This window comes from Rhinichthys klamathensis, unplaced genomic scaffold (assembly GCF_029890125.1).
Source record: "Rhinichthys klamathensis goyatoka isolate OS25496 unplaced genomic scaffold, OSU_Roscu_1.1 h1tg000133l_1, whole genome shotgun sequence".
Lineage (NCBI taxonomy): Eukaryota > Metazoa > Chordata > Actinopteri > Cypriniformes > Leuciscidae > Rhinichthys > Rhinichthys klamathensis.
Window position 1 is genome coordinate 173,398 of NW_026606668.1, and position 26,133 is coordinate 199,530.

Here is a 26,133-nt window from a genome sequence, read left to right on the forward strand (position 1 = left end):
ACTATTTTGGGTTTCGGTGCTAAGAAAACTGCTGAGTCTATGGATTTATAACTGCTTCATTTGTTTTTAAATTGTGTGATGTGATTGTGCATTACAGACTCAACAGTAGGGATATTTCCTGCTAACCTGGTCTGGCCAGTAGTTCCGACTTTACCTGGCACAAGTTAATAAAATAAAATGTTTTCTTTAAGAAAAACATTTCAATTTAAAATATTAGCTGGAAACCCGTTGAGTCAGAATGACTCATTTTTGCAGTTTTGAACCAGCAGAATTCACACCAACTAAGGGTGCTCTAATTAGGATTTTTGAGGCCGATTACCAATCACTGAAAGCAGTATCAGCCAATCCCGATCAACGATACTGATCACCAAAATAACTACATTTCTACATGGTGGCCTACATGATGAATAGAAGGCTTCAAATAGACCCACAGCTATTCTTAACAATGATGTATATTAGGCTAAGTATTCAAATTAAGAGATGACAAAGTATCCTGAATTAGGAACTTTATTTATAGGCAAACAATGTGCAACATATTCCATTCCCTCTCATAGAAGTGATCAGCAAAAGCCAAGTTTAATAAATATAGCATTCCTGTGAAGAAAAAAAAAACAGAACAAGTCTGTCAACAGAAAGTAATCAAATTTAAAACACAACCACATAGTCTTCACTGTATGCAATATAGGTTAATCCTAGTAAATGTAGAGCATCGGGTAATTTTCTCTTTGTCTTTTGTTGTTTGATGAACATTAATGGCACAGACAGCAGAAGGAATATTAGGCCGCTGTCACTTTCTGAAATCACAGATCCAGTATACTGAAACATATCCCATCTGTTTATGCTCACTTGAGACATAACCAACTGTGTTTAAGTGAAAACTCACCAAGCTGGGCATTTTGGCATATTTCTGTGTGTATTTGACTGTTTAGGCGTGAACCTGAAGCCCATTCCATCTCGGAGTGCGCGCACATAAAGCCGCATAGGATTCAGTATCTTTTTCGCGGCTTGATGCAGTTAGTAAATGACTGAAGGACAAGCACGACAAGGCTTATTGTTAAGCCCTGACATTACTACACAGCTCTGGGAGATCCAGTAAGAAAGTTTTTGAATTTGCCGCAAAATTAGATCTAGGGGGAAGCATTCAAATTTGGCACAGAATTCAGTTATGAACCACAAATATCAATTCAAACAGCACTGATGTGGAAACCAGGAGAAACAAACATGAACAAACAAGTTATAGAAGGCTTTTTAATTCACAAATCACCAACATTCACCATGGATTTAATGTAGCAACGCTAACTGGAACCATGGTATTGTGGCAGAAATAGTCAAATGTTTTTTTTTTACATTATTTATCTGAGGGTTCGTACAATATTTTGAGAGTGAAATTCAAGCACTTTTCAAGGGCTTTCAAGTGCTTCTCACTTTTTACAGCACTTCATAGCTCTAAATAGTATCCAATTTTATTGTTATTTTGAATGATGATTTGTAAAGCTAAAAGTTTAAAGATATAGGTAAAACGAACACTTCGAAAACTTTACACAGAAAACAAGTAAAGAGCGCTCCTTTTGTAATCACTGATGCTTTTGGTCAGTTCAGTATGATACTATAGAACAACAATGGTACATTTAAAAAGAGTAAAATATTTAACTTTTCCTTATAAAAATGAAGTTTTTGCACGTTACTGTTGTTAATAAAAGTTGATTTTAACAGCATATCAATTTAAGCTCAGTGCTTTACTGTTAAATTTCCAGTAAACAAACATGTAATATTATTAGTAACTGCACTTAATGCAAAACACTTGATACATTTTCCCCCAGCGCTACCAAATTAGTATCAAAATGGCACCGGTGGCAGTGCTACCAAAATAGCAGCGCTACCAAAATGGCACCGGTGCTTCTTCTCTCAAGTGTTAGTCTAGAGCCCTGATAGAGCAAGTGTCAGTTGTGTCAGCTGACCTGAAACTCTTTCACATTGGCCCTTGGCCAGTGGTGATCCTTATTGTTGAGCCCAGACATTAGCTGACTGTAATTTTTCTATGACAACCTGCAACATCAACATGTTGTTGCTATTGCATAGTTCCACAGATTGATACTTGTCATTTGTTCTAATGATATATTTGTCTCTCCTTCTCAGGGCCGTGGGGTATGTGTAGAGCAGAAAGAAGAGCTAGAGAACATGCGGAAGCAGCATGACCTACTAAAAAAGATGCTAGAACAGCAGGAGCAACTCAGAGCACTGCAAGGCCGTCAGGCTGCACTACTGGCCATGCAGCAAAGTGCTGAACAAGCCATAGCAGTGATGGACGACACTGGTGAGGGTATTATGTTTACTTCATGTTTCTGGAAGTTAGAATTATTTCCATTTTATTGTGTATATATATTACAGTTGTTACAGAGACTACTGGAAGTGTGTCTGGCAGGAGCATAACCTCAGAGCTCAATGATGAACTCAACGATCTTATCCAGCGCTTCCATAACCAACTGCATGATTCTCAGGTACACCCACACCTAACCAGCTACATCTTTAAATGTATAAATTTATGTATACTGTTCATTGGAAAATAGCAGGCAAAACACTAAGATTTATATTAAAGCATATTCTGTATATACATATGCATATATATATATATATATATATATATATATATACATATACATACACTACCGGTCAAAAGTTTGGAAGCATTACTAATTATTATTATTTTATTTTTTTAGAAGTCTGTTATGCTCATCAAGCCTGCAATTTTTTGAACAAATGCTGTTCTTTTTAACTTTTTATTCATCAATGAATCCTGAAAAAAGTATCACAGGTTCCAAAAAAATATTAAGCAGCACAACTGTTTCCAACATTGATAATAACTGATTGATTAGTATTAGAATGATTTCTAAAGGATCATGTGACACTGAAGACTGGAGAAATGGCTGATGAAAATTCAGCTCTGCCATCACAGAAATAAATTAAATTTTAAAGTATAGTAAAATAGAAAACCATTTAAAATTGTAATATTTCACAATATTATTGTTTTTCCCGTAATGTTGATCAAATAAATGCAGGCTTAATGAGCATAAGAAACTTTTTTCAAAACTTTTGACCAGTACTGTATATGTATATATATATATATATATATATATATATATATATATATATATATATATATATATATATCAAAATTGTGTATGTTGCAGTTTTACATTTTGCTACCTAGAAGTGAAAGCAATTGTTGAATAATTCGCCTTTGGCTAAGCCACACCCTAGAATGTAGATTGACCAATCACAGCGCAGCCAAGAACGAGCTCCCACAGTGGTCCGACACTTTTTCTCATTAATGAGCTAATGAGTTGAATCAGGTGTGTTTGATTAGGGAGACAAAGAAAACGTTCAGTGTTGGTGGGTCGCCAGGACAGGTTTGGGAACCACTGGTCTAGCACACGCTGCTAATAAATACAACGTTATACTCGCGTAGTCCGTTTGCTTTGTAATAACGATTATAGAAGTGAATAGAGACCTACCCAGCTTTGCATGAACACTGTTGCTCCTCCTTGATATTGTTAGTCCCAGCCTCCGTCTCGATTAGTAGGATATGCGGTGGTTCATTTTTTTGACTGTGACCGGTATGCTTTTGCCTCTATTTGGATGCCTTGTTGTTCCTTGTGTTTCACCTGTATGTCGTGAATATAGCCTTCGAACGTATATTGCAGCCCCTTTTGCCTACTTCTATCGGACACTTTATTTGCTACTTTATAAAAGTTTGATCAAATTTCAGCAGGAAGAGCTGTCACAGCATAAGCCATGTTGATACCAGAGCCCAGATGAAGTTTGTTTGTCAGACGTAGCAACAGTAACTAAGGGGGGCGGGGCTTAGCCAAAGGTGAATTTGCATGTTTGGTTCCTTCTTTCTACAGACAAAAGTTCTGTTGTCCTAACCAGATAATATAACTGCATCGCATGACTTATTATTTGAAAATGTATGTGACATTTTTGAAAAAGTAGTCTGTTCCTGAATAAAACAAAATCTAACCACAAATTTTTTATTTCACTCTTTCAGTCTCAGGCGGTCCCTGACAACCGACGACAGGCAGAATGTCTCTCTCTTTCAAGAGAGGTGTGCCGGTCTCGCACTACCCATAATTCACGGGGTCAGTTGCCCTCCTCTGCCCCACTAACTACTGCATCAACCTCCACAAGTGCTAAACTCACCAAACTGCAGGAGCTACAGGACAAAAAGCAGACCATGGACAAGATCCTCCAGGAACTCCACTCCCTTAGAGACCAGACCCTCAACAACAGTTCCTGTAAGCCTCCCCCTCACACAGCAGCACATGCAGTTACTATGACACTTTCCATTTTTAAAAGGTCCCTTCCCTTTAGATCAGCGGTTCCCAAACTTTTTTTCCTGCGCACCCCCTTCTATGTCCCAACCGGGTTGGCGCACCCCCAATCCCCACTTCCCAAAAAAAATGCAACAAAGCTTTGTTTTATCGCCCTATAAAGACTCATGTTTAATCATGCGCTAATAACCAGAACACGCATGACAATAACAACATCAACAAAGTTTCACAGGGTTCCAGACTGCGACCAAATTGGTCGCATATGCGACCATTTTTTGAGAATGTGCGAGTTAAAATGTTATGTGGTCGCATTTGTGCGAGTGGACGCTTGAGCAACAGAACGCCGTTGTATCAGCTGCTGCAGTCCGTAACTTATGTTCAAAATGAACGAGTAGGCTACATCATGAATCCATTTTCCAAACCGTGTTTTTGACTTATTCTGAATCACTACGGTACGCCTATAATAAGTGTTTATATTCTGACTATTTTATCCCGGGGTCGTCTCGGCTGCGGAGTAGCCCAGTGCCTGCGTGACTCGCCATAGACATTAACGGAGAGAAGTTCCGTCTACAATGTTCTTCCGCAAGACACGTGCAGTTTATTTATTGACGAACGTAGACGTCACGCGCATTGCACACTGATGGTGAAACGCGCCAATTACGAATTCACAAATTAAGGCATATAAAAATGATAAAAATGGTCTCACGAAACACAGAGCCCCTTCCTCCTACGTCTTTTCAGCGGTTATATTTTCCTCTGTCGAGCGATTACTCTCATGATCGCTCGACAGAGGAAAAGGAAATTATTATAAAATGCAGAAGGTAAGGAGTGTGAGATTTCTGCTTTTTGTTACAACTATAAACTTTGATAACGAAAAATCTGTATCAGTTTATTATAATACTCTAATCTTTTAAAATGTAATGCATACATTTGAATGTTTAATGATTTTTAAAAGATAGAAAGATGATAATAGACAGATAGATATATAGAATATGATTCAAATGTAAATAGATAGATTGTATATAATTCAGATGTAAATAGCTTAAAATTACAGATTAAAATTACTGTCCAAAATCCATGAAAATCCTCAAATTTGGCAATGATAATTAATATATTACAGGTATTTCTGCTGCAACCCAGAAAGCCTTTGCTAGCCTTGGTCCATTAAAACCACTATTCATCAGCATGCATTGATTAAACCCAATGGCATGTAAAAAAAAAAAAAAAAAAGGTGCGACCAAATCATATGCTGGTGCGACCAACTGAGAAAGTTGGTAGCACCAGTGCAACCAGTGGAAAAGTTAGTCTGGAGCCCTGTTTCAATATAATGCAACAAAGCTACGCACAAGCTTCCACTTTTAACCCTTTTACACGTAAGTTTAAAATATTTTAACTGACCCCCCAGCGTGAGTTTTTCAAGGCGACCGTTATTTAGAACTTGTCACTTTAATGTTTCCATGGTGATGCGTCTTTCCTTGTCACGTGACACAACGCAACCACAACACAGCGCTGAATGAATAATGATCTGCTTTTATGTCATTTTTCCTTTTTTATCAAAAATATTCACAAATGTATTAGCTATAGCATGAAACACTGACATTCCGATTGTCAAATATGTGCAAGTGGATGTGTTTTATTGTTCCAACACCTTCATAACGATCGTTAGTTTGTGCCACAGTTGCCACAGTTCAGAGAATCGGATCTGTTGGATTTACAACACGTGACGTCAATTCCTCCACTTCTCACGAAATACATGAAAGTAAGAGGCCGGTGAACTGGGAGAAGAATAGGGTAAAACGTGAAGCTACGTATACAATGTGTATCTGATATGAATAAAACGTGTCGTCTTATTATAATGAAAAGGATTAATATTGCCGCTTCCATAGAAATCAGCAAAATCAAAATCATTGTTTTGCTAGTACTTATGTGTATTTAAATGTCTGAAACCTAAGATAAACATTATGTGGTTGAAAACACTCAATGGTTGTGATATATGTCAGCACTGGCTCAGCGCCAGCCAACGCGCGAAAGCACATTTGTCACGTTACCGGCTGCAGTGCAGAGCAGTGCATAGAAGACAGCAGCTGTTTTCAACGTTGCTATCAAAAACTAATAAATTATAGTTTTTTTATTTAAAATAAAAGCGATTACAAAGGAAATGTTTACTGTTCATGATTTTTATTTTATTGCATGGAAAAATCCCACTTACAAAACACCGCCATTACATTTTTCCTCTCGCGCTCCCTCTGGTGGCAGCTCGCGTACCATACTTTGGGAATCCCTGCTTTAGGTGATTTCAATTGTGCATTTTTTCAAAATAGTTGGTGTTGCATTAGATGCTTCTGATGCATTTGTGTTCAAATGTACTGTTATTGGCTAAATAAGGTGTTTGTGTTTCTTCAGGTCAGGGTGTCAGTCAACGTGGTGCACGCATGGGCATGTCAGAGCGTCCCTCAGTATTGGGTAGAGAGGGAAATGGCCCACGTCCAGTGAGGCAGGACCCCTCTTCCTCTTACACACAGATAGTTGATAACAGCCACCCTGCTGACAAACTCAGGTCTCTCTCTTCATCTCATTTGATCTCACTTCGATGATTGTACCAAAGTGATGTTATTTATTTTTTATTTTAGTGGTTCAGTGTATTTGATGCCTGGTTTGTCACTCAATGCAGGAAACTGAAGGAGGTGCACAAGCGTTTGAATGAGCTAAGAGAGCTTGTTCAGTATTATGAACAGACATCAGATATGGCGGTGGACATGGTAAACGAGAATGTTAAGGATGACAATGAGGGAACAGAGGACGGTTCAATTTTTGAGGTCATGTTTGATTCAGAACAGGAGAACCATGAACCGGTCACCAATATCAGGTACTGATTATAGTAATTTAATTCTTTAAGTAGTTTATTTTTGTGTTGTAGTGAATCTCAAATCTTGTGGAGTTTCTTCTTTTATTTGATGTTCAGGGTTCAAAACAAAAATTGTGTGTGCAGGAATGAAAGTTTGATGGACAAAACAACAGTATAAGCATTAAAATACACACTGTTTTGAAAGTATTAGACACAAAACTCGAAAAATACGAATTGCGATACTCTCATGGCTTACCAAAACCACCCCGCCTCCTGCTGCCCCGGCCCAGCCCTGACCCATTGTTGAGGTTGACCTCACTTTACCTTATGTCTCAATGCTAATTTTTCTTCCTTGACATTTGATTAAATAGTAATTGAGGGTGTAAGGGTTCACGTCACGTATGCGTCCCATAAATTTACGCGTCTTATGTATACACGACGAATACAGCGTTGTAGCCTAACCACCATTAACCACCAATAATCGCAATAAGCTTCGCGTTTGGTTACTTTCGATAAGAAATAGTGTAATCTTTAAAATTCTGTCCATTTTATCACCAAATTCATGTGGCTTGACAGATCAGTGGCATATGGAGCGCGAGAGAAGGCGATAATTTCTTCCTCTTTAATACCAGTTATAGAATTAACATGAATTAACATCTGAAGGTATGTTGAAAAATACTTAATGTATCATATCTCGTGTAATAGCTCAATCAGTTTTTCAACGGTGGAAAGACGTCAATAAAACAGCTTGTAAACATTGTCATGTACATTTTTGTTTCAACAAGATCTCACACAGTTGAGTTAGTTAGGTCGTTAGGTGTGTGCTCTTCTCTATTGTCAAAGATTAGAATCTGCTCCAGTCGGTGGAAACGGCATGTTGAGTTCAGTCTTAGAATGTTTCAGCTAGTCGTTAAGTGTGTCCCCAGCTTTAACGTGCTGTGGCAGATCTCTATAACCGCATCAGTTCAAGTGCCAGCATGAATCAAGGGCACATGATCCGATCATCACTTTTTCTTTCTGTACTACTAGTTATAGCACTCAATAAACATAAATGAAAATCAGAAGGTATGTTGAAACATAGAATAACTTACTGAAATGCATCATGTCTCATGTTATCGCTCAACCGTGGAAAGACTTATCAGCTTATAACTAATGTCATGTTACTCTACATTTACCTCAGGAAAGCCATTCAATGTAAATAGCTCCTTTGTTAGAAAAAAATAACTCCTAGAGAGGAACATTTGGCTAAATATATGCACTTTATTACATTAGGATTGTGTTTTATTTAATATGTTAGTGATGTCTTATTTATTCAAATGTACATTAAGTCAGCCATTTAAACATTTTTTATTTTATTTTATGAGAGCCATGTTTAGATTAACCACAAATTGGAGTGGAATAATAATCTCATTAAAAAAAAATGCATTGTGCAATTTAAAACATTGGAATTTGCCTTTGAATTGCTTTTCAATTGAATTTAATAGTTTGGACTGTTAATTTTAAACCTTTACTAATGTATCAGCTGACAGGGTTACCTGTACAGTTTACAGCATTAGATGAGAGGTTGTTTTCATTAAGAAAAATTGACATGCACTGTACCTGATATATATCTAGATAAATCAATATTGAATCAAGGATATCTAATCTAATTTGAAACCAATCATGACAATGGTCATCTGTGTGATTTAGAGGCAGCATACTCTGCTTCTGTGAGAATTGTCCTGTTGTTAATTGAGGGCAAATTAGAAATATATATTTTTGTTTTTGTAGAAATCCAGCCCAACCACAGACTCCAAGTAACTGGATGGACATGAACAGTTTGACGAAGGCTCACAGCGCCTCCAATAATAGAGATGGCCGTCTGAACACAGAATGTGAAATCAATAACCGCTCAGCAGCCAACCTCCGTAGTCTCAACGTCCCTTCAATTATAGGTCAGACCTCACACTCTTTCAATTTCTGTCAACCCTTTGTAAAGGTTTGTTACCTGAATTAAAAGCATGCTGTGCTAACAAAGCTGTTCTAAAACGATGAACAGATTAACTTAACCCTCTGGGGTCCAAGGTGTTTTTGGGGTCCTTGAGATGTTTTGACATACTCTGACATTTGTGCTTTTTTCAGTTGCTTATAAACATATTACTGGCAAAGGTGTAATTACACTCTATTTAGCACAAACAGGGCTATCATAATGTGTTATCAACAACATGTATGTACATTTTTGTATTTTTGAGAGAATATTGTTTATGCGTGGTTATTGAAAAAACTAAAACTTAAAGTTTCTGAAATAAGGCCACAAAACACATACTAAATATGTGTCCACAAGACTTTTGACTAATGGATGTTGTCGCCTAGAGTTTTTTCTTCAAAATGATCTGAAAATCATCCTGCCTTATCATTCACATAAAACAATGGATTGGTTTAAATTTAAAAATGACACTTTTTGTTTGGAAAGGCAATATGCGCAGGGGTGTGACCTGCTGTGATTCACACCTGAAAAGACAATGGGCCCGCATAATGAGCGCATAATGGGGCTGCATACTAATGACCCTTTCATTCAGGTGTGTCACTGAGCCACAAGAATGACAATATATATGTATATGCCTATATAATACAAAATTGGTTCACAGTTCCAATTATTTATTTATTTTTCAAATTGTGCTTGCAAATTGTATAATACCAAATGTAAAAATTTCTAGTAATTGTGCAGTTAATTATCATACTGTTTTTATAGAAAGTTTGGGAATATATCCCAAATGTGTCTCTAATAAAACACAATACAAATAATTTAAAGAGGAGGCTTATATTGAGCTTTTAAGATTTACCTAAGATTTATTTATATGTAGCCTACATATATTTTTGCTATTTTAATAAAAAGGTTACAATTACAACAACAATAAAATTTTTAACTATATTTCAAATGTAATCTTTCTTTGTATATACTAAAGTATACATTTTATCATACATATTTCACAGTTGCGGATTAATTAGTTTGAATATAGCCTACAATCGAACAAACACTATAATAACATCTTAGCAAACAAGCTTATTTGATGTGGCAGTATTTTACAGTAAAAACGACATCTTGTCTTTCATATGTAACATCGTTTTTATGATTAGGACATATAAATGTTAATTTGCAGTTTAATACGTTGCTTATACAAAAATATTTTATTTCAACATATTTCAGTCGATTTTTACTCATATCAGTATTGGAATATAGTTAGGTAAAAGCTGTTCATTCATTCACACACAAAAACGCGATTCAAACAGTCTTTTTGTTTACAGACACTATTCCATATCGCGATTAGAACAAAGCACTTGAAAATAAAGAATGTACCTATTTCCTCGGCTGGATCCGTTGCTCCTCCAAATGAAACTATCTGTACTTCTGAGGTAATTTTTTCCAGGATTATTATAAAGATAGTACTATTATTCCTCACAGCGTCGTAAATCTGAGTCTCTTTCGGTGGGTTATCCAGCTGATGTGGGCGTGGATCGCCTGAGAGCATTTGTGTTTGAATAGAGCGCGCGCTCCGTGGGCGTGGTCAAATTAACTTTAATGAGCTGAGACGAGAACGACTATCATCTCTCTCTTTTCGTACAGATTACATAAAATGAGAAAATTTGTTTTTTATATAAATTACTTCATTTAAAAGAAGATAATTCAGGCTTCATGCCTGTGTGCCTGTATAACTGTTTGACTGAGTATTTGCAGAGTTACAGTTCATTTTTCGGACGCGTTTCAGAATGGACTTCACTGACAGAGAGAACGCAGAACGCGCATCATGTTTATTTTTCTTTATTAGGCGAAAAGCACAACACTTTGTTTTTATTATGAGGTTCCACAAAAAAAATACAAACTTAACAGGATCGAATGATGTACAACACTTATATGTAAGATCAAAATCAACAGAGTAATTTGAGTCTCTTTTGCACTGATAAGGAAAAAAGTGAGCTGGTATCGCCGGCGAGACCGCCGACCCCAGAGGGTTAAAGCTGCACGATTACTCGATCGCGATCTCGATTAAAACACCCACCCGATCTTATTCATAAATGACAGTGTTTCCGCTATTGTCTATTAAAGGTGACCTATAATTCAAAATTGAATTTACCTTGGTATAGTCAAATAACAAGAGTTCAGTGCATGGACATGACATAGAGTGAATCTCAAACTGGACTGTTTTCGTGTCTCATTTAATTCACGTTTATGAAAAACACCCCTGAAAAACGGTCGGTTCTCCACACAATACCGACTGTGACGCAGTAGTCGGGATCATTAATATGTACGCCTCCAAATATTTGCATAATGCCAGCCCTCAATGCCAGGCGGAACTGCGCAGCCGAAGCATGGCAGTTGCTCAGTGTGGATGTACACATGAAGACAAAAGTATTTTTTAGTTCCTTCATCTGAGCCTCTGAAGAAACAATGGGTTAATTTTATTTTCTCTGGAAATTTCCAAACATTTCACCGACGACGGTTTCCTCAACTTGGGCCAATACAGAGCTGGCCTCGGATCGAGCTACCAAGCAACACTTTCTGATGTGTAATTGTTCAAGTTCAGACAGGTAATCTTTCTCTCAAAATCGTTCAATACTGTTTATGCATCAGTAAGTCAAGCCAGTGACTAAAATATCAGCTTCACATCGTTTCTTTTAGTAGGATGAAAATAATCGTATTTAAATTGTGAACAAATTATATACAGAAAGCGATCAAAGAACAATCTTTCCACACAGCGCGAGTTTATCTGGACACTTGCCAAACTCGTTATGAAATCAATGACGCAAGTTACTGCACAACGAAGCTCTTACTGTATTTACATCATCGTGTTTGCATTGGTGAAAGCCTTAGAGAGAGTGCAGAAACTGCTTTGCAATGATAAGATCTTCATTCTCGCGATCAACACACTGTCATCTGCTCAATGCTCATCACGGCAACATTTTATGTGATGGGAATAGATCTAAATACTTTAAAAACATCTCACGATTCGTTAATCTCGATAGCTGTTATAGTAAAAACGTATAATAGCAGTAGTAAAAGTATTCGGGAGAGAGTTTCACATGTAATGCGTAGCTATTTCATATGCAAGCATGTCAGCCAATCACAGCAGTGGCCGCGGTTACACTGAATCCCACAGCAGACACGCCCCTTCAAACAGAGTGTTCAAATCAGAGGCTAAAAGCAGGCTAGGAAAAATGCCATTTATTTCTAAATTATGATTATTTTTTATCTAAAAAACATACTAACATTATGAGGGTAACCCAGGAAACATTATAAAATAATAAAAAAAAACATTCTAGGGCACCTTTAAACTTTTGACAAGTAGCTACGATCACAGCGAACATTCAAATCTGTGTTGGCGCTGCCACTGACCCAGAGAGGACAGTTGTCATGTACAGTTATACAAACAGTCTTTTCAACCACACAGTATCATCTTTTCTGTATTATAATAACTAAAATTATCACAGAAGTTCTGGGATAAAAGTTTATATTTGGATATAAACACTTTCTACTCTAGCGATCAAAATAGACTTAATCACCTTTTGAAAGTAACTTGGCGCTTCAATAAAAATTTTGTCGATTACATTATTACGCCACTAGGTGGTGACAAGTGACTTAAAAAATGTATATGTCATTGAATTATTCATTCAAGAAAAACGCTGATTCATCCAATAATGAAACAAGTGAAGTCTTAATGATTAAGTCATTGAATCATTAATTGATTTATAGACACAAATTAATTTAAAGTAATTAAATTTTTTTACATATATTTTTAAATTAACATTTTGTCAGAACCTCTTATAAAAACAAGACAAAAGCACGCACATCATTGGCAAAAATATACTCAGGGTTGGGTGCTCGTCAAAAGAAATGATAAAAACAGAGTTGGCACACCAAGCTCCAAAATATGCAAAAAAATGTAATAGTGGACTCACACACAGGTTACGTTTCGAGCAACCAGGCTCTTCTTCAGACAGTTAAAAGTTATTATCAAGAGTTTACTTTTTTTTTTGGAGCTTTGGTGTGCTGACCTTTTTTTTTTTTTTTTTTTTTAGAACCTCTAATAAATGTATTTTTAGTTGTCTTTTCAGAAACGTGGGAAAATCGTGATCTGTAAAAACTAAATAAAAGTGGATGTCAATTTATCCAGAATCGTGCAGCTCTATATTAACTATTTCTTTTATATACATTGTAATAATTTCAGAATGCCAGTTCAACCGGGACAGGCCTCACGTTGAAGTTAAAGATGAGGATGATGATGAGGCACTGGAGGATGATGTTGATGGAGCAAGAGGAGGAGGCAGAGACAGTGATGGTTCAGGGTCCAGTCGTAGAAGCAGTCTAGGTGGGGATGCAGATTATGCTCAGAAAGTTCATCGTCTTCAAACAGCCAAACAAAAACTCCGACAACTCCAAGAACTGGTGGCCATGGTGCAGGTGAGGGTCTGGTGCCATGAGGGTGATGTAAGATTCTGGTCATTCACAATGCAAATATAGTTTGACTTCCTAAAAAAAATTGCTCCCTTATACATTCTCCTGCCTGCCTTTTCTTTACTGTGCTTTTTGTCAACCTGTTGAAGACTTTTTCTCTGGGTCTGTTAATGTTACTCTAGAGTGATGATACAGATGGTACTACAGCTAATGAGGATGAAGGTTTGAAGCAACAACCCAATAACACCCGTGCAACAACTCCCAAAAGCCAGAGAGATATCACCCTCTCTGATAAGACCAGGTTAGTGTTTGTGTCCCTGGATATGTGCTTGTATTTTCAGTTCATATTGTGTTGTATGAGAACATACTGCAGCATGTTTTTTTTTCCATGTGACCTGTGTGAAACAACTTGTAAAATGTTTGTTTTTCAGAGAGAAATTATATGAGGAGAAACTCAAGCAGCAGCAGCAGGAACTAAAGCAGCTCCATGAAGAGAGACAAAGACTGATGGAGATTCAGGGCAAGATACAAGACATACAGTGGGCCTGCCCTGACCTTCAGGTACTTCACATGTACATTTGTGATTTACAGTAGTTTATTCAGTGTTTCCCCCTAGGATTTTTTTCAGGGTGGGTGGTAGATCCCCGAAACTACTAGTGTTGCGGAGCGGGAGTGTTACGGATACGTGGTGTACATTTTTTTAGTTATCAAAAAGCATGTCTTATTAATTGAAATCATGAAACTTATACAAATATTACACTTATACAACATTAAAAAAACATTGTGTTTTTCCACAAATTCGGTGTTTTTTTTTTTTTTTCACACATAATTTATTTTAATCATATGAAATTAAACAAACATTTGGTCAAACAACGTGCTGCACAATGAGCTTTACTGTTAAAATTAAAACATGGAATTTTTTATTTATTTATTATTCCTTAAAATAAAGTTTTGAGGGCCCCCCCCCCCCCCAAAAAATAAATAAATAAAATAAAACAATGGTAGGGGAAACACTGTTATTATGAACACAGTCTCTGCAGTTTTGCAGTTGTTCAGTGTGAGTTTTTTATGATTTATGAATTTTCTTAAATCATGATGTGCCCTGTCAGTCGTCTGTGAGCAGTAGTGCTAGCGGTCAGATGAGGAGGAAGATTCCTGCAGCAGCCTCTACTCCCGCTCCTGTACCATTACACTCTTCTTCCTCAGCTAAAGCCAACACTAGTGGCCTTAAACCCACCACTGAACCTCCTCCAGTCACTGTCACTGACAATGAGGTTAGTGTGGAATTCAAATAACAATTTTGCTTCCTTTATATATCAGGTAGGGTTTTAAAGGGATAGGTCATTAAAAAAATAAAATTGTCGTCATTTACTCACCTTGTCGTTCCAAACCCATGAGACTTTCATTCGCTTCGAAACTCAAATTAAAATCTTCTTAATGAAACTTTAATCCTTTTTGAATGCCACCAAAACTTATAGACTTAAAAAAGCTCATAAAGAAACTAAAAGTAATCCATTTGAAGTTAGCAGTTTAATCTTCTGTAAAAATGCAATAGGTTTGTATGATGAACAGATTTAATTTAGGCGTTTACTCATATATATATATATATATATATATATATATATATATATATATATATATATATATATATATATATATATATATATATATATATATATATATATATATATATATATATATATTGATCAACGTACATCAAATGTGATCAATTGCAGATCAACTGTACATGATGTGTGACATGCGAGGACATGCCTAATTTATTCTCGCCTGTAAAGCAAGCTTGTTTGAACTTCTGTTTACTATATAACTATACTATATCTCTCAGGTTTCTTTAAAAATAACTGCATTTGTGTACTGAAGATAAAAAAAGGTCTTATGAGTTTGGAACGACAAGAGCGTGAGTAATTGATGACAGAATATTTATTTTTAAGTGAATTATCCCTTTTGGGTGAATTATCCCTAAAGGGACTTTAAGATTTATTTAATGAAGTGTCTTTTTTTTTTTATGTTTTAAAAAGAGAAAACTATAGTAAGCCATTGTAGGTTGATTTCCTTGACAAGAGTAACCACTGTGTCTCTGTGGCATTGCTTTGACCAGACAAATGACATTTGCTAAACCAGTGGATTGAGTTTAGGGCGGGACTATCACTTTGCAGACAGGGGAAAGAAGTCCAAGGTTTATTTAAAGTAATTTTATTATAGCACCTTTTAGTGTTAGTGTTGCGAAGTTTAATAACTTTGTCTTTTTATATTAGCTGTGGTCAGAGATGCGAAGGCATCAGATCTTGCGTGAGGAGTTGAGACAGAGGCGGAAACAATTGGAGAGTCTGATGGCAGAACAGCAGAGGAGAAGCACACTCACCGACTCTCCATTCAGGAGCGAGACACATGAGGCCCAGTCCTACAGTCGTGATGAAAGGTAACACTTGGCCTTGAGAGTTTATAGTGGCTCATTTAAAAAAAGTGTTTTATAAACATTGAAGACTCCATTTTTTGTCAGGTGCTAATCATCATTTTTGTTCCAGAACCGTGGCCACCTGGGGTGGATCGACACAGTGTCCCCTTGGTGAAGATGATGATGATGATGATTACTCCTCTGAGGTGGAGGCTGAGGAAGATGCTGATGATGATGAACATGATGGGGGAGAGGAGTCCAGTTCCACAGATGAGCTGCATGCTTGCTCCACCCAAAAACAGCGCAACTACAACAGGAATAACAGAGATAGGTAAACACATAGGCACATACTAGAGTTTGTCTAGACACCAAACCCAATCCATTATTAACTGTCTTTTCATTTTGCGCAGTGTGAAAGTTCACAGGGAAGTTAATGGTAGTCCTTCCCCCCGTGGATCAAGGGGTCACCCTCGTCAGCACCCACAGACTGAGAGCAGTAGTTCTAGCAGAGCTAAGCGGCAGGAGAACCTGCGATGGGCAGCTGATCTGTCTCTCTCTGAGGGCGCTGCACCAGCACACTGGCAGGAACAGATCACTCACCTCCAGAAACAACTCAACTTCAGCACTACCATGTGCCAAACTTTGCTACAGGACCAACAGGTCAGAGAGTTTAACACATTTTATTTTTTCATTCTTTCACTTTTTTTTCCTCGCTTACAACTTTTTTTCCCTTCTCTCATCTCTAGACTCTTTCATACATGCTGCAAGCTCTGCTCACAGGTCCATATGGTGTTGTGCCCAATAATGTGACCTCTCCTCAGGTCCCTCTCATCATGCACCAACTAAACCAGTGTTACACACAGCTGGCTTGGCAACAGAACAATGTCAATCGGTCTGTCTAGATTTCTTTCGAAAATTATAAATGAGAAAAAGTATATTAGTTAGATTTTAAGCATGAAGAATGAGGCTTTTGCTGTAGATCTACTTCCATTAAGAAGTTTGGAATCAGATTTTTAATGCTTTTTGAAAGAACTTGCTTATGCTCACCAAGGCTGCATTAAAAAAAGAAGAACCCCCCCAGCAAAAACGGTAGATTTGTGAAATATGACTACAATTTAAAATAACTGTTTAAAAAACTATTTCTTATTATTATTATCAGTATTGAAAATAGATATGCTGCTAAAAAAATTGTGGAAACTGGATTTCTGCATCCTTTGATTTAATAGAAAGTTCATCACAATTTAATGCATCCTTGCTGTTAGTATTAGTATTATTATTAGAAATACGTATTAATTTATTTTAAAAAAATCTTACTGACCCCAAACATTTGAATGGTAGTGAAGGTCTAAACTGCTTGAATTTGAAACAAGCTTTGGTTTCATTTGTCACAACTTTTAAAATGTGCTCTTTTTTTCCTGGCAGGTTAAAACAAGTTCTGAATGATCTGTTGCAGCAGCAGAGTCAGTCCTTGTCAGGACAACAGCAGCATCAAAATGTTACACGTGATTCTACATCTCCTTCTCTGTTCCTAAATTATCCACCGGTCAATACACTCAATATGCCTGGAATCCCAAACTTCTCCCCTTTCCCAACTGGTAAGTCTGTTATCCGTCTGTAATTATTTAAATTGGGTAAATTCCATATAAAATAAAAAAATATTTATATATACATACTTTTAACCTTTTTTCTTTCATTCTCTCTTCTTTTCTATCTTTAGGCTTTAATTTCAGTCCCTTGTTTCCTTCCTCGGTAGGAGATTTCCAGCAGAACCAGGCCGGTTCAGATCATCAGCATGATCCAAACATATCTGTCAAAACGGAATACATGAGTTTCCCCCCTCCACTACAGAGATCTCCACTCAACAACACAGAGAAAAGGTACAAATGTGTTTCTGTAATTTGGTTTAATATGATATAATCTTGATGATTCTATCAATTACAGTCAGGTGAAAACTTAAGAATGACCTACTTTATATATTGGTTCGCTGTAAAGTCAACAAAATGATCTTGCTTAACCCTCTGTGGTCTAAGGTGTTTTTGGGGTCCTTGAGATGTTTTGACATGCCCTGACATTTGTGCATTTTTTCAGTTGCTTATAAACATATTAATGGCACAGGTGAAATTACACTCTATTTAGCACAAACATGGCTACCATAATATGTGAGCAACATGTATGTATGTACATGTTTGTATTTTTGAGAGAATATTGTTTATGCATGGTTATTGAAAAAACTAAAAATTAAAGTTTCTGAAATGAAGTTTCTGAAGGCCACAAAACACATACTAAATATGTGTCCACAAGACTTTTGACTAATGGATGTTGTCGCCTAGAGTTTTTGCTTTAAAATGATCTGAAAATCATCCTGCCTAATCATTCACATAAAACAATAGATTGTTTTAAATTGTGAAAAACATTTTTTTTGTTTGGAAAGGCAATATGTGTGGCCCAACCCCCTCATGAATAATTAGGTAGTTCTCACCTGAGAAGACAATGACCCTGCATAATGAGCCTTTCATTTGGGTGTGTCACACAAGAAAGAATGCAAGGACTATATATATATATATATATATTAGAGGTGGGCATAGATTAATTTTTTTAATCTAGATTAATATTGAAATTAATCTAGATTAATCTAGATTAAAATGGCTCATTTGAATTCTCCCGAAGGCATTCAGAATATGTGTGCTACCCAAATAATGACTAAAAGTAAGTCTTTGAGAATAGTTTGCCTCGCGTAGGGATGTGCATTTCTGCCAAAAATGCCATTCGACAATCCAGGAGCAAAAGTCGAATATCGTAAAAAAAAAAAAAAAAAAAAAAAAAACGCAATGACAGAAAGGGAGGCCAATTTCATCTTTAGCGATTTGTCATCAAACAAACTGTTTATTAATTGAACAAGTAACATGTTTTCGTCCTTTTTTTTAACATAGTAGGCTAATTGGAAGAAGAAAAAAACAATACGCACGACAGTCCGTTTTTGCATCGCCAATGCTCGTTAGATCAAAAAATAATGTCATATGTCATAAGAATTTTATGTGAACCTGCCTTGTTACTGCAATAGCCTCATTTTTAAACAAATTAGTTTCAATCAATGTAAACTATTCGTGTGATTATGCCACTGCGCAATACACGCGCAATACACACGCAATACACACACAATGTATTACCTGAATGAAATGAAATCGAATGTATCGTCCTGAGGAATCATTCATTCACAGACAGCTTACGAAGATGTTCAACTAATAAAGATCTTCATCGCTGGCAAAAATATGATGCATTTGCAGATTTGCATTCACTAGACTAGACTGTAGATCGGCCACTTCATCCAACGCTCTTGATGCTCTCAAATCTTCCTGTTTCGACTCCGAGTGTGAATTGAAAGCGCTTCAGACGATTCAGTGCACTGAACAGATGAACTGATTCGCGAACCGATTTAGACAGATCATCTGACAACTTGTTTGATGAAGTCTTTGAACTCGAAAACGCGAGGGCGTTTTGTTGCTTCGTCGAACCAAAGCGCAAGCGGATCTAGCTAGACCGAAAACCGAACAACAGGCACGCCGCACACACTCGTTTGGGCTTGCGAGCCGGCCAAATAGTAGGTTAACGTTACGTTTTGAGTGGATGGCGAGAGCGAGACGCCGAAATGGATGCCAATAAGATTCTGAATTGAAAGTTTACTTTTAAAAAGTTGCCAAATGGTCCCAATGACAAGACCAAAGTGATCTGTGTGTTTTGTCGTTGTGAACTGAGGTATCATCGCTGCACGTCCAGTCTGAAATACCACTTGATGGCCAAGCACACACACACACACACACACACACACAGCTCATGCAAATTCTCCGCCCCCTCGTCAATATCAGGACCTCGTCAGTATTCCTTTGACCCTTTTATTGATGGACAGTGTTACATTGTATGAGAGATTATTTTCTCCAAGTGAGAATGTTAGTGTGAAATTGAACACAGTATATGCCAATGTTGTTTTCAATAAAAAACATTTGCACAAAGCAAGCCGATCCACTTTTCCATGTTGATAAGAGCATTAAATTGAGAAAAAATAATGGGACAAAAAGAAATCAAGAGACATTTAGAATAGATAAAAATGTGCGATTAATCGCGAGTTAACTATGACATTAATGCGATTAATCGCGATTAAATATTTTAATCGTTTGACAACACTAATATATATATATATATATATATATATATAATCAAAATATAAATGAAAGTCAAAAGCACATTTTTAGTCACATCTTGAAAAGAAAATTGTCTTTTTCCATAAATGTCTTTATAAAGTATTATTTTTTTAAAGTAGGCCAATATATTTTATCATACATATTTCAAAGTTAAGGATTCATTATTTTGATATAGCTTGCATTGGAACAAACACTATAACAGTTCATTAGTTTATTTTTGACAAAATATACACACTATATATATTTAACATATGAGCAGAAACTGTCTAACAAAAGCTTATTTGATGTCTATTTTATAGTAAAAACTTTATAATCTATCCAAAACTAGTCAACGAAATATAAAAGACAATATTTCGTCTGTAACCGTGTTCATCTGTGCGTTCGTTCATTCACACACATAGACACCCGATTCATATTTAACCCTCTGTGGACTAAGCCCTTTTTGGTCCGTTTTCTCTATTTTTACATTTGGGCTTATAAACCATATTTAATGGAGATGGAACACTATGTGTTTGATATCTATGGATTCAGAAGACCCTAAGCTAACATAAGCATGCATGTAATGTGTTTATAAAGGAAGTATGGGTGAAAAATGTACAATAAACTAGAGATTTTCAAAAACGGAAATTAGATTTTTGTCATTTATTTCTGAAAATCACACAACAATAGTGAACAGTTTTTGAACAAAAAATATATTTGTCAAAGCCTTTGCTTGACAGACATGTGTAATTGTTAAATAAAATGTGTAAAGAACAATGAAAATTGTAACTTTATTTACAAATAGTCCTAGGCGTTTTTCTTAGGAATGCTTAGAATTTTCTAAGCAATGCTTTCTCCTCCTCACTCTCCAGTAATTGTTCCAGAGCTTGTTCCACCGTAAATCTTTACTGCTTGCCATCATAAAAGTGCTAAAAGTAAAACAATAAATAATGTTATAATTGTATGTATATAAATATATATATTATAATTGTTCTGTCTCTCTCTAATATTTCTCTGATAATCCGCTCCGTAAGCCTCCGTTCGCTCTCTCTCCTTCTCTCCATTCAACGCTGTTTGCGTCATATCCCTAACTATATAGTACCAACCCTTGCAAGGCTACAGAGTCCTCTGATTTGCTAGATACGTCATGGTAACCTTCCTCTGATTGGATAAGAAAAATATTTCGCCATCGGCAATTTTTCCATTGGTTGTTGCTTGCGGAATCTGCCAAACAATATCGATTTCATTGGCCCTTTACATAGTGGTATTGCGCAACAAGGAAGTGTGTATATTTACAAGCCGGGTAAGTTATCACTGTTTTCAGCGGAATCTGAGGAAGATGGTAAAAAAGGCCGCACCTCTCTATCATTAATAGTTTTTAAGATATTTACACATTTGTAAAAGTATGCCATTTTTGGCGGTACCAATCCGTCCCCAGAGGGTTAAACAGTCTTTTTGGTTTTACAGATACTATTCTATATCGCGATTAGAACAGATCTCAGTAGGCTATAGCAATATAGTTTGGATGTGTTCATGTAAAATAATGTCAGATTAACATGTCATAAGCTATAATTAGCTGAAAGGAAAAATATTGACCTCTCTCTCTTTTCATACAGATTACATAAACTGAGAATAGTTGTTTTTTATATAAATTACTTCATTTAAAAGAAGAATTTCACCTTTATAAAGAGAAATCTTTCGTGTCTCTGTGACAAGTATTGACTGAGTTGCAGTTAATTTTTCGGACGCGTTTCAGAATGGACTTGTCTCACAGACAGAAGGCAAAACGCGCATCATGTTTATTTTTCTTTATTTGACAAAGCACAACACTTTGTTTTTATTGTGAGTATACACAAAAAAATAGACACTTAATAGGATCGAATGATGTATAACATTTATATGTAAGATCAAAATCAGCTGAGTATTTTGAGTCTCTTTTGCACTTATAAGAAAAAAAGTGAGCTGGTATCGCCGGCGATACTGCCGACCACAGAGAAACCTAACAAATCATGTTTATTTTTACTTTATAGGTTTCAGTCTCAACCTGATACTGTGGCTGATGCTAGTTGGTTAAACTCCTCCCTGAATCGCTCTGGTCAGAGACCCACCCTCACCTCAGGCCATACAAGTCAGATAGAGAAGAACTCCCCTTCCTCCTCTCCTGTTCCTCACCCTTCCATTTCCCGGGATCGCTCCTACATACCTGACTCCCAGGAGTCTATGAGCAGCCTGCCAGACAAGGCAGACCCGACCACCGTCACCAAGACCTTTAGAGCAGGACGCAAGGCTGCTGCACAGGCCAGCCTGGCCTCTAGAGACAAGACCCCCAACACAAAGAGCCGCCGTAAGAGAGGCAGGGGACAGAAGAACACAGGTGTGTCTATATTTAAAGTTGACATACTCGACCTTTAAAAGCTCATTGAAAAGCAAAGTTTCATTAATTTTTGTTTATGTATTTAAAAAAAATATATATATTTAGTTGGGCTGGGTAAAAAATATCGATTTCTCGATATTAATTGATTCTCATTTTTACGAACCGATATCGATTCTTAAATCTCAAGAATCGATTAGTCATCCTGTTTTCATTTGATGAATGAATGGAACATTGTAGCGCGCATCCCATCCAATAAATCGCAATAATCTTTGTGCTTTGTTACTATTGATACTAAATAAAGTCTCAAATTTCAAATTACATCCATTTTCTTATGAAATTCAAAAACATAAATAGCGTTTTGGCGCTGTGGCGTGAGATCGCTCTGGCGCAGCTCAGCTCAAGAGAAGCAGCAGTGCGGAGCGCACATGATCTCCTCTTCTGCCTTAATAATACCAGTTACAGCGTGAAATAAACATGAATGAGCATCTGAAACGGTGTTAAAAGATAGAGTACAACTTATCGAAATCCGTATCATGTCACATGGAATCGCTGTTTCAACATCAGTGTTTCAACTGTGGAAAGACGCTTGTAAACGATGTCATGTAACATCACATTTACTTCAGAAAAACCATATCCAGTGACCATAAACTCGTTAGTCAGCTAGAAAAGTTAACTCTAAATATATGCACCATATTGCATATTCATTATAATTTTTAATGTTCTTCAATATTTAATGCATGTTTAAATAAATCTGGCAAGTTTTTATGACAGCCACCATTTAAATGTTTATATATCATATAACTTTCTTATTATAAAAATAAATAAAAGTGTAATTTAAGTGTTTGTATAGCTACAAATCATTTAATTTTTACCTTTAATATTATAGTTGGCTAATGAAGCCTAGTAGGCTACGACTGACTCCCATAGTTTACAGCATTAGTTAAGAGATTTGTTTTCCTTGAGAAAATTTGCCATGTATTGTACCTGATATCCAAAATAATCAATATTGAATCGAATCAAATCGGAATAAAATCGAATTGTGAAATTTGTGTCAATACCCAGCCCTAATATTTAGGCAAAAGAAGCCTTGGGGTTTAAGACTCCAAGTCTTAAATCTTAATTTAAGATTCAATCAAATGGGGTTAAATTGTGTTCTTTTTATTTTCAGCATCTGTGGACAGTGACAGTGTTTCAAGTGACTCTCACTTTGATCAGGACAGAGTGCGCTCCTCTCAGGTCAGATACAAAGATCTCAACCAAGGTCTGCTAGACAAACTCACACAGGAGAAACTGGACCGCAAGACTAAGAGCAGCAAGCCAAATGATCTCTCATCTGGTATGTCTTTACATAGACCCAGCTACTGATATCACTGAATAAAACGTCATAACACTAAATATCAAAACGTAGAACAATGAGAACTGTCTTGTTATACAGTGTGCACTATATTCTTCAATCAGAGAAGTATCTGCCAGAGCAGTATAGCAGACTTTTTTAATTTGAACATCTTATGTCCCCTGTGTCCTTATATTGTTTTATAGTGTCACTTATTTCATTTTCATTTCTGTTTTTGTTCATATTTCATTTTGGGTTTTGTTCTTCACAGCATATGCTTGGAGAACACCTTTTCTCTCTAACAGAATTGCATGCACTGAAGTCCCAGGTAACTCCAAGTTAATCAGCTGTTTGACCTGCTAACTACCTAATCTGCATGTTTTCCTTCTCTTTCTCCTCTTCTTTTTTTCTAAACTGCATTCACATGCATAAGAAATACTAGACATGAGCCTGATTTTTCTCCATTTTCAGGGCATAAATCTCTCACACAAATATAGATTTTAATATAGACAACTCCCCTGAGCTGTATAAAGTTTATTTCTATTGTTCACTATTGTCATTTCAGAACATTGGTAAATTGGGGAGGAAAGGGGAAGAGTATGCTGTGCTATTTATAATACAAACCCAGTGTGTTTTGTTATGGATGTTTTATACCTTTGCTTTTGAGTTAAAGACAGAAAGTATGGATCTGAGCATGGTTCTAATGGTGTTTTTGAATATTGTGTGAAGTTCAGTAGTCAAGGTGTTGCTAATGCTGCACTTGAAGTTATGTTAAGTATGTTTCCACAGTTTTTTTTATATTAGTTTGCACAGACAGCAGTTGTTTGATATACTCTTTATATGCTTGAAGAGTTTTAGTAGATTGTCTGTTTATTGTCTTTTATTTTGCTCTGACTGTGTATATTTCTCTTCTCTAGATGTGAGCAGTGATTTCTCTCTTTTTGAGGCCCTGAGAGAGACGATCTATTCTGAGGTGGCAACACTGATCTCTCAGAATGAGTCTCGCCCTCACTTCCTCATTGAGCTCTTCCATGAGCTTCAGCTGCTCAATACTGACTACCTGCGGCAGAGGGCGCTCTACTCACTACAGGTACAGTACTCTATTGTCAAACCTGTGCACACTTCTACAGACTCAACAGGCCCACATGGAGACTTGATGGTTTTCCACATTTTCTGCATCGATTGTGGTGTAAATCTGCAAAATTGCCTTAACCCTTGTGCTGTGTTGAAAACCCTGCAATTTTTTTTGTATAAAGCTCTCGTTATGCTACCTTATCATCAGGGATGTAGTGGAGGCTAAACGCACGTAAACGCCGTTTACGCACCTCCCAATATTCGGAAATAGCGTTTACCCACCTCCAAAGTGTGTTTAACCACCTCTAAATAGCGTTTATCCACCTCTAAATAGCCCGTAGTTCCTAAGACATTTTAAATTAAGCTTATGTCGTTTTAGTTTCATATTGTTCATTATTAGTTTCATAGGTTGTTAAAACTAAGACTCTTTCATATTGCGCTGCATTACTGTCAGTGTTGTTGACTTTTACTGACGGACGGTAAGGTTGCGCTGTTGACGCTCGGGCAGCCTCTCGAGGAGAAATCTACACAAATGAGCGCACACACACACTCAGTTAACCAGTTAACAACATACTGCCTATAAAAATCTAAATGTGGAGTTTTTATATTTTTAACATATGTTAAGCAACCTCAATTATTTTTCCTGAACACCATCATGATTGAAAATGTGACATTTCCTACAACAGTTCAATAAACAGTTAAAATTAAGTCACTTACATTTTAGATGCAATATTGGCTGTTTTTGTTCTGTTTCAGCAGCGAAAATAGTTCCAAACAAAAATCACAGCAGAACCACGGCGCATCTCACAGTAACACTCAACCTGTTTTCATTACTGAATGATTCAGCATTTTGATCGAATCGATTGAGTCAAAGATTCAATGACCCATTCATAAATATCTGTCTCATTCTTGAATGAATCAGCCGTTTGAACGAATCGTTTGTTTGTTTGTTTGAATGAATGAATGAATCAATGACTCACTCATTAAGACGGTCGCCTGCCGCCACCTACTGGCGGTTTAGTGTTATGTTTAAAAGTAGTATCATTCTTTCCAATGTTTCTTATATGTAAATTTAAATCAATTTCATAACATTATTTTACACAATTGTAATTTTTCAGTGTAAATTATTTAATTTGATCAGCCCCTAGGGTAACA

General features: G+C 36.5%; 1 protein-coding gene across 4 annotated transcripts in view; it reads left to right on the plus strand.

The window, feature by feature from the left end:
* The window catches only part of pcm1 (pericentriolar material 1), a 56,166-nt gene that overhangs the window by 16,385 nt on the left and 13,648 nt on the right, over positions 1 to 26,133 (plus strand). For 2 of the 4 annotated variants that reach the window (XM_056256789.1, XM_056256790.1), the window contains 20 exons: positions 2,137 to 2,314; positions 2,389 to 2,498; positions 4,049 to 4,295; positions 6,735 to 6,888; positions 7,003 to 7,197; positions 8,947 to 9,110; positions 13,380 to 13,612; positions 13,789 to 13,907; positions 14,038 to 14,167; positions 14,716 to 14,880; positions 15,883 to 16,046; positions 16,153 to 16,353; positions 16,433 to 16,682; positions 16,769 to 16,914; positions 17,445 to 17,617; positions 17,740 to 17,899; positions 22,228 to 22,571; positions 23,740 to 23,907; positions 24,176 to 24,232; positions 24,822 to 24,994. In XM_056256789.1, the coding sequence (XP_056112764.1) occupies positions 2,137 to 2,314; positions 2,389 to 2,498; positions 4,049 to 4,295; positions 6,735 to 6,888; positions 7,003 to 7,197; positions 8,947 to 9,110; positions 13,380 to 13,612; positions 13,789 to 13,907; positions 14,038 to 14,167; positions 14,716 to 14,880; positions 15,883 to 16,046; positions 16,153 to 16,353; positions 16,433 to 16,682; positions 16,769 to 16,914; positions 17,445 to 17,617; positions 17,740 to 17,899; positions 22,228 to 22,571; positions 23,740 to 23,907; positions 24,176 to 24,232; positions 24,822 to 24,994 (3,531 nt within the window). Of the gene's footprint in view, positions 1 to 2,136; positions 2,321 to 2,388; positions 2,499 to 4,048; positions 4,296 to 6,734; positions 6,889 to 7,002; positions 7,198 to 8,946; positions 9,111 to 13,379; positions 13,613 to 13,788; positions 13,908 to 14,037; positions 14,168 to 14,715; positions 14,881 to 15,882; positions 16,047 to 16,152; positions 16,354 to 16,432; positions 16,683 to 16,768; positions 16,915 to 17,444; positions 17,618 to 17,739; positions 17,900 to 22,227; positions 22,572 to 23,739; positions 23,908 to 24,175; positions 24,233 to 24,821; positions 24,995 to 26,133 lie in introns of all 4 variants that reach the window. The other 2 variants (XM_056256788.1, XM_056256791.1) reach the window with 2 other exon arrangements.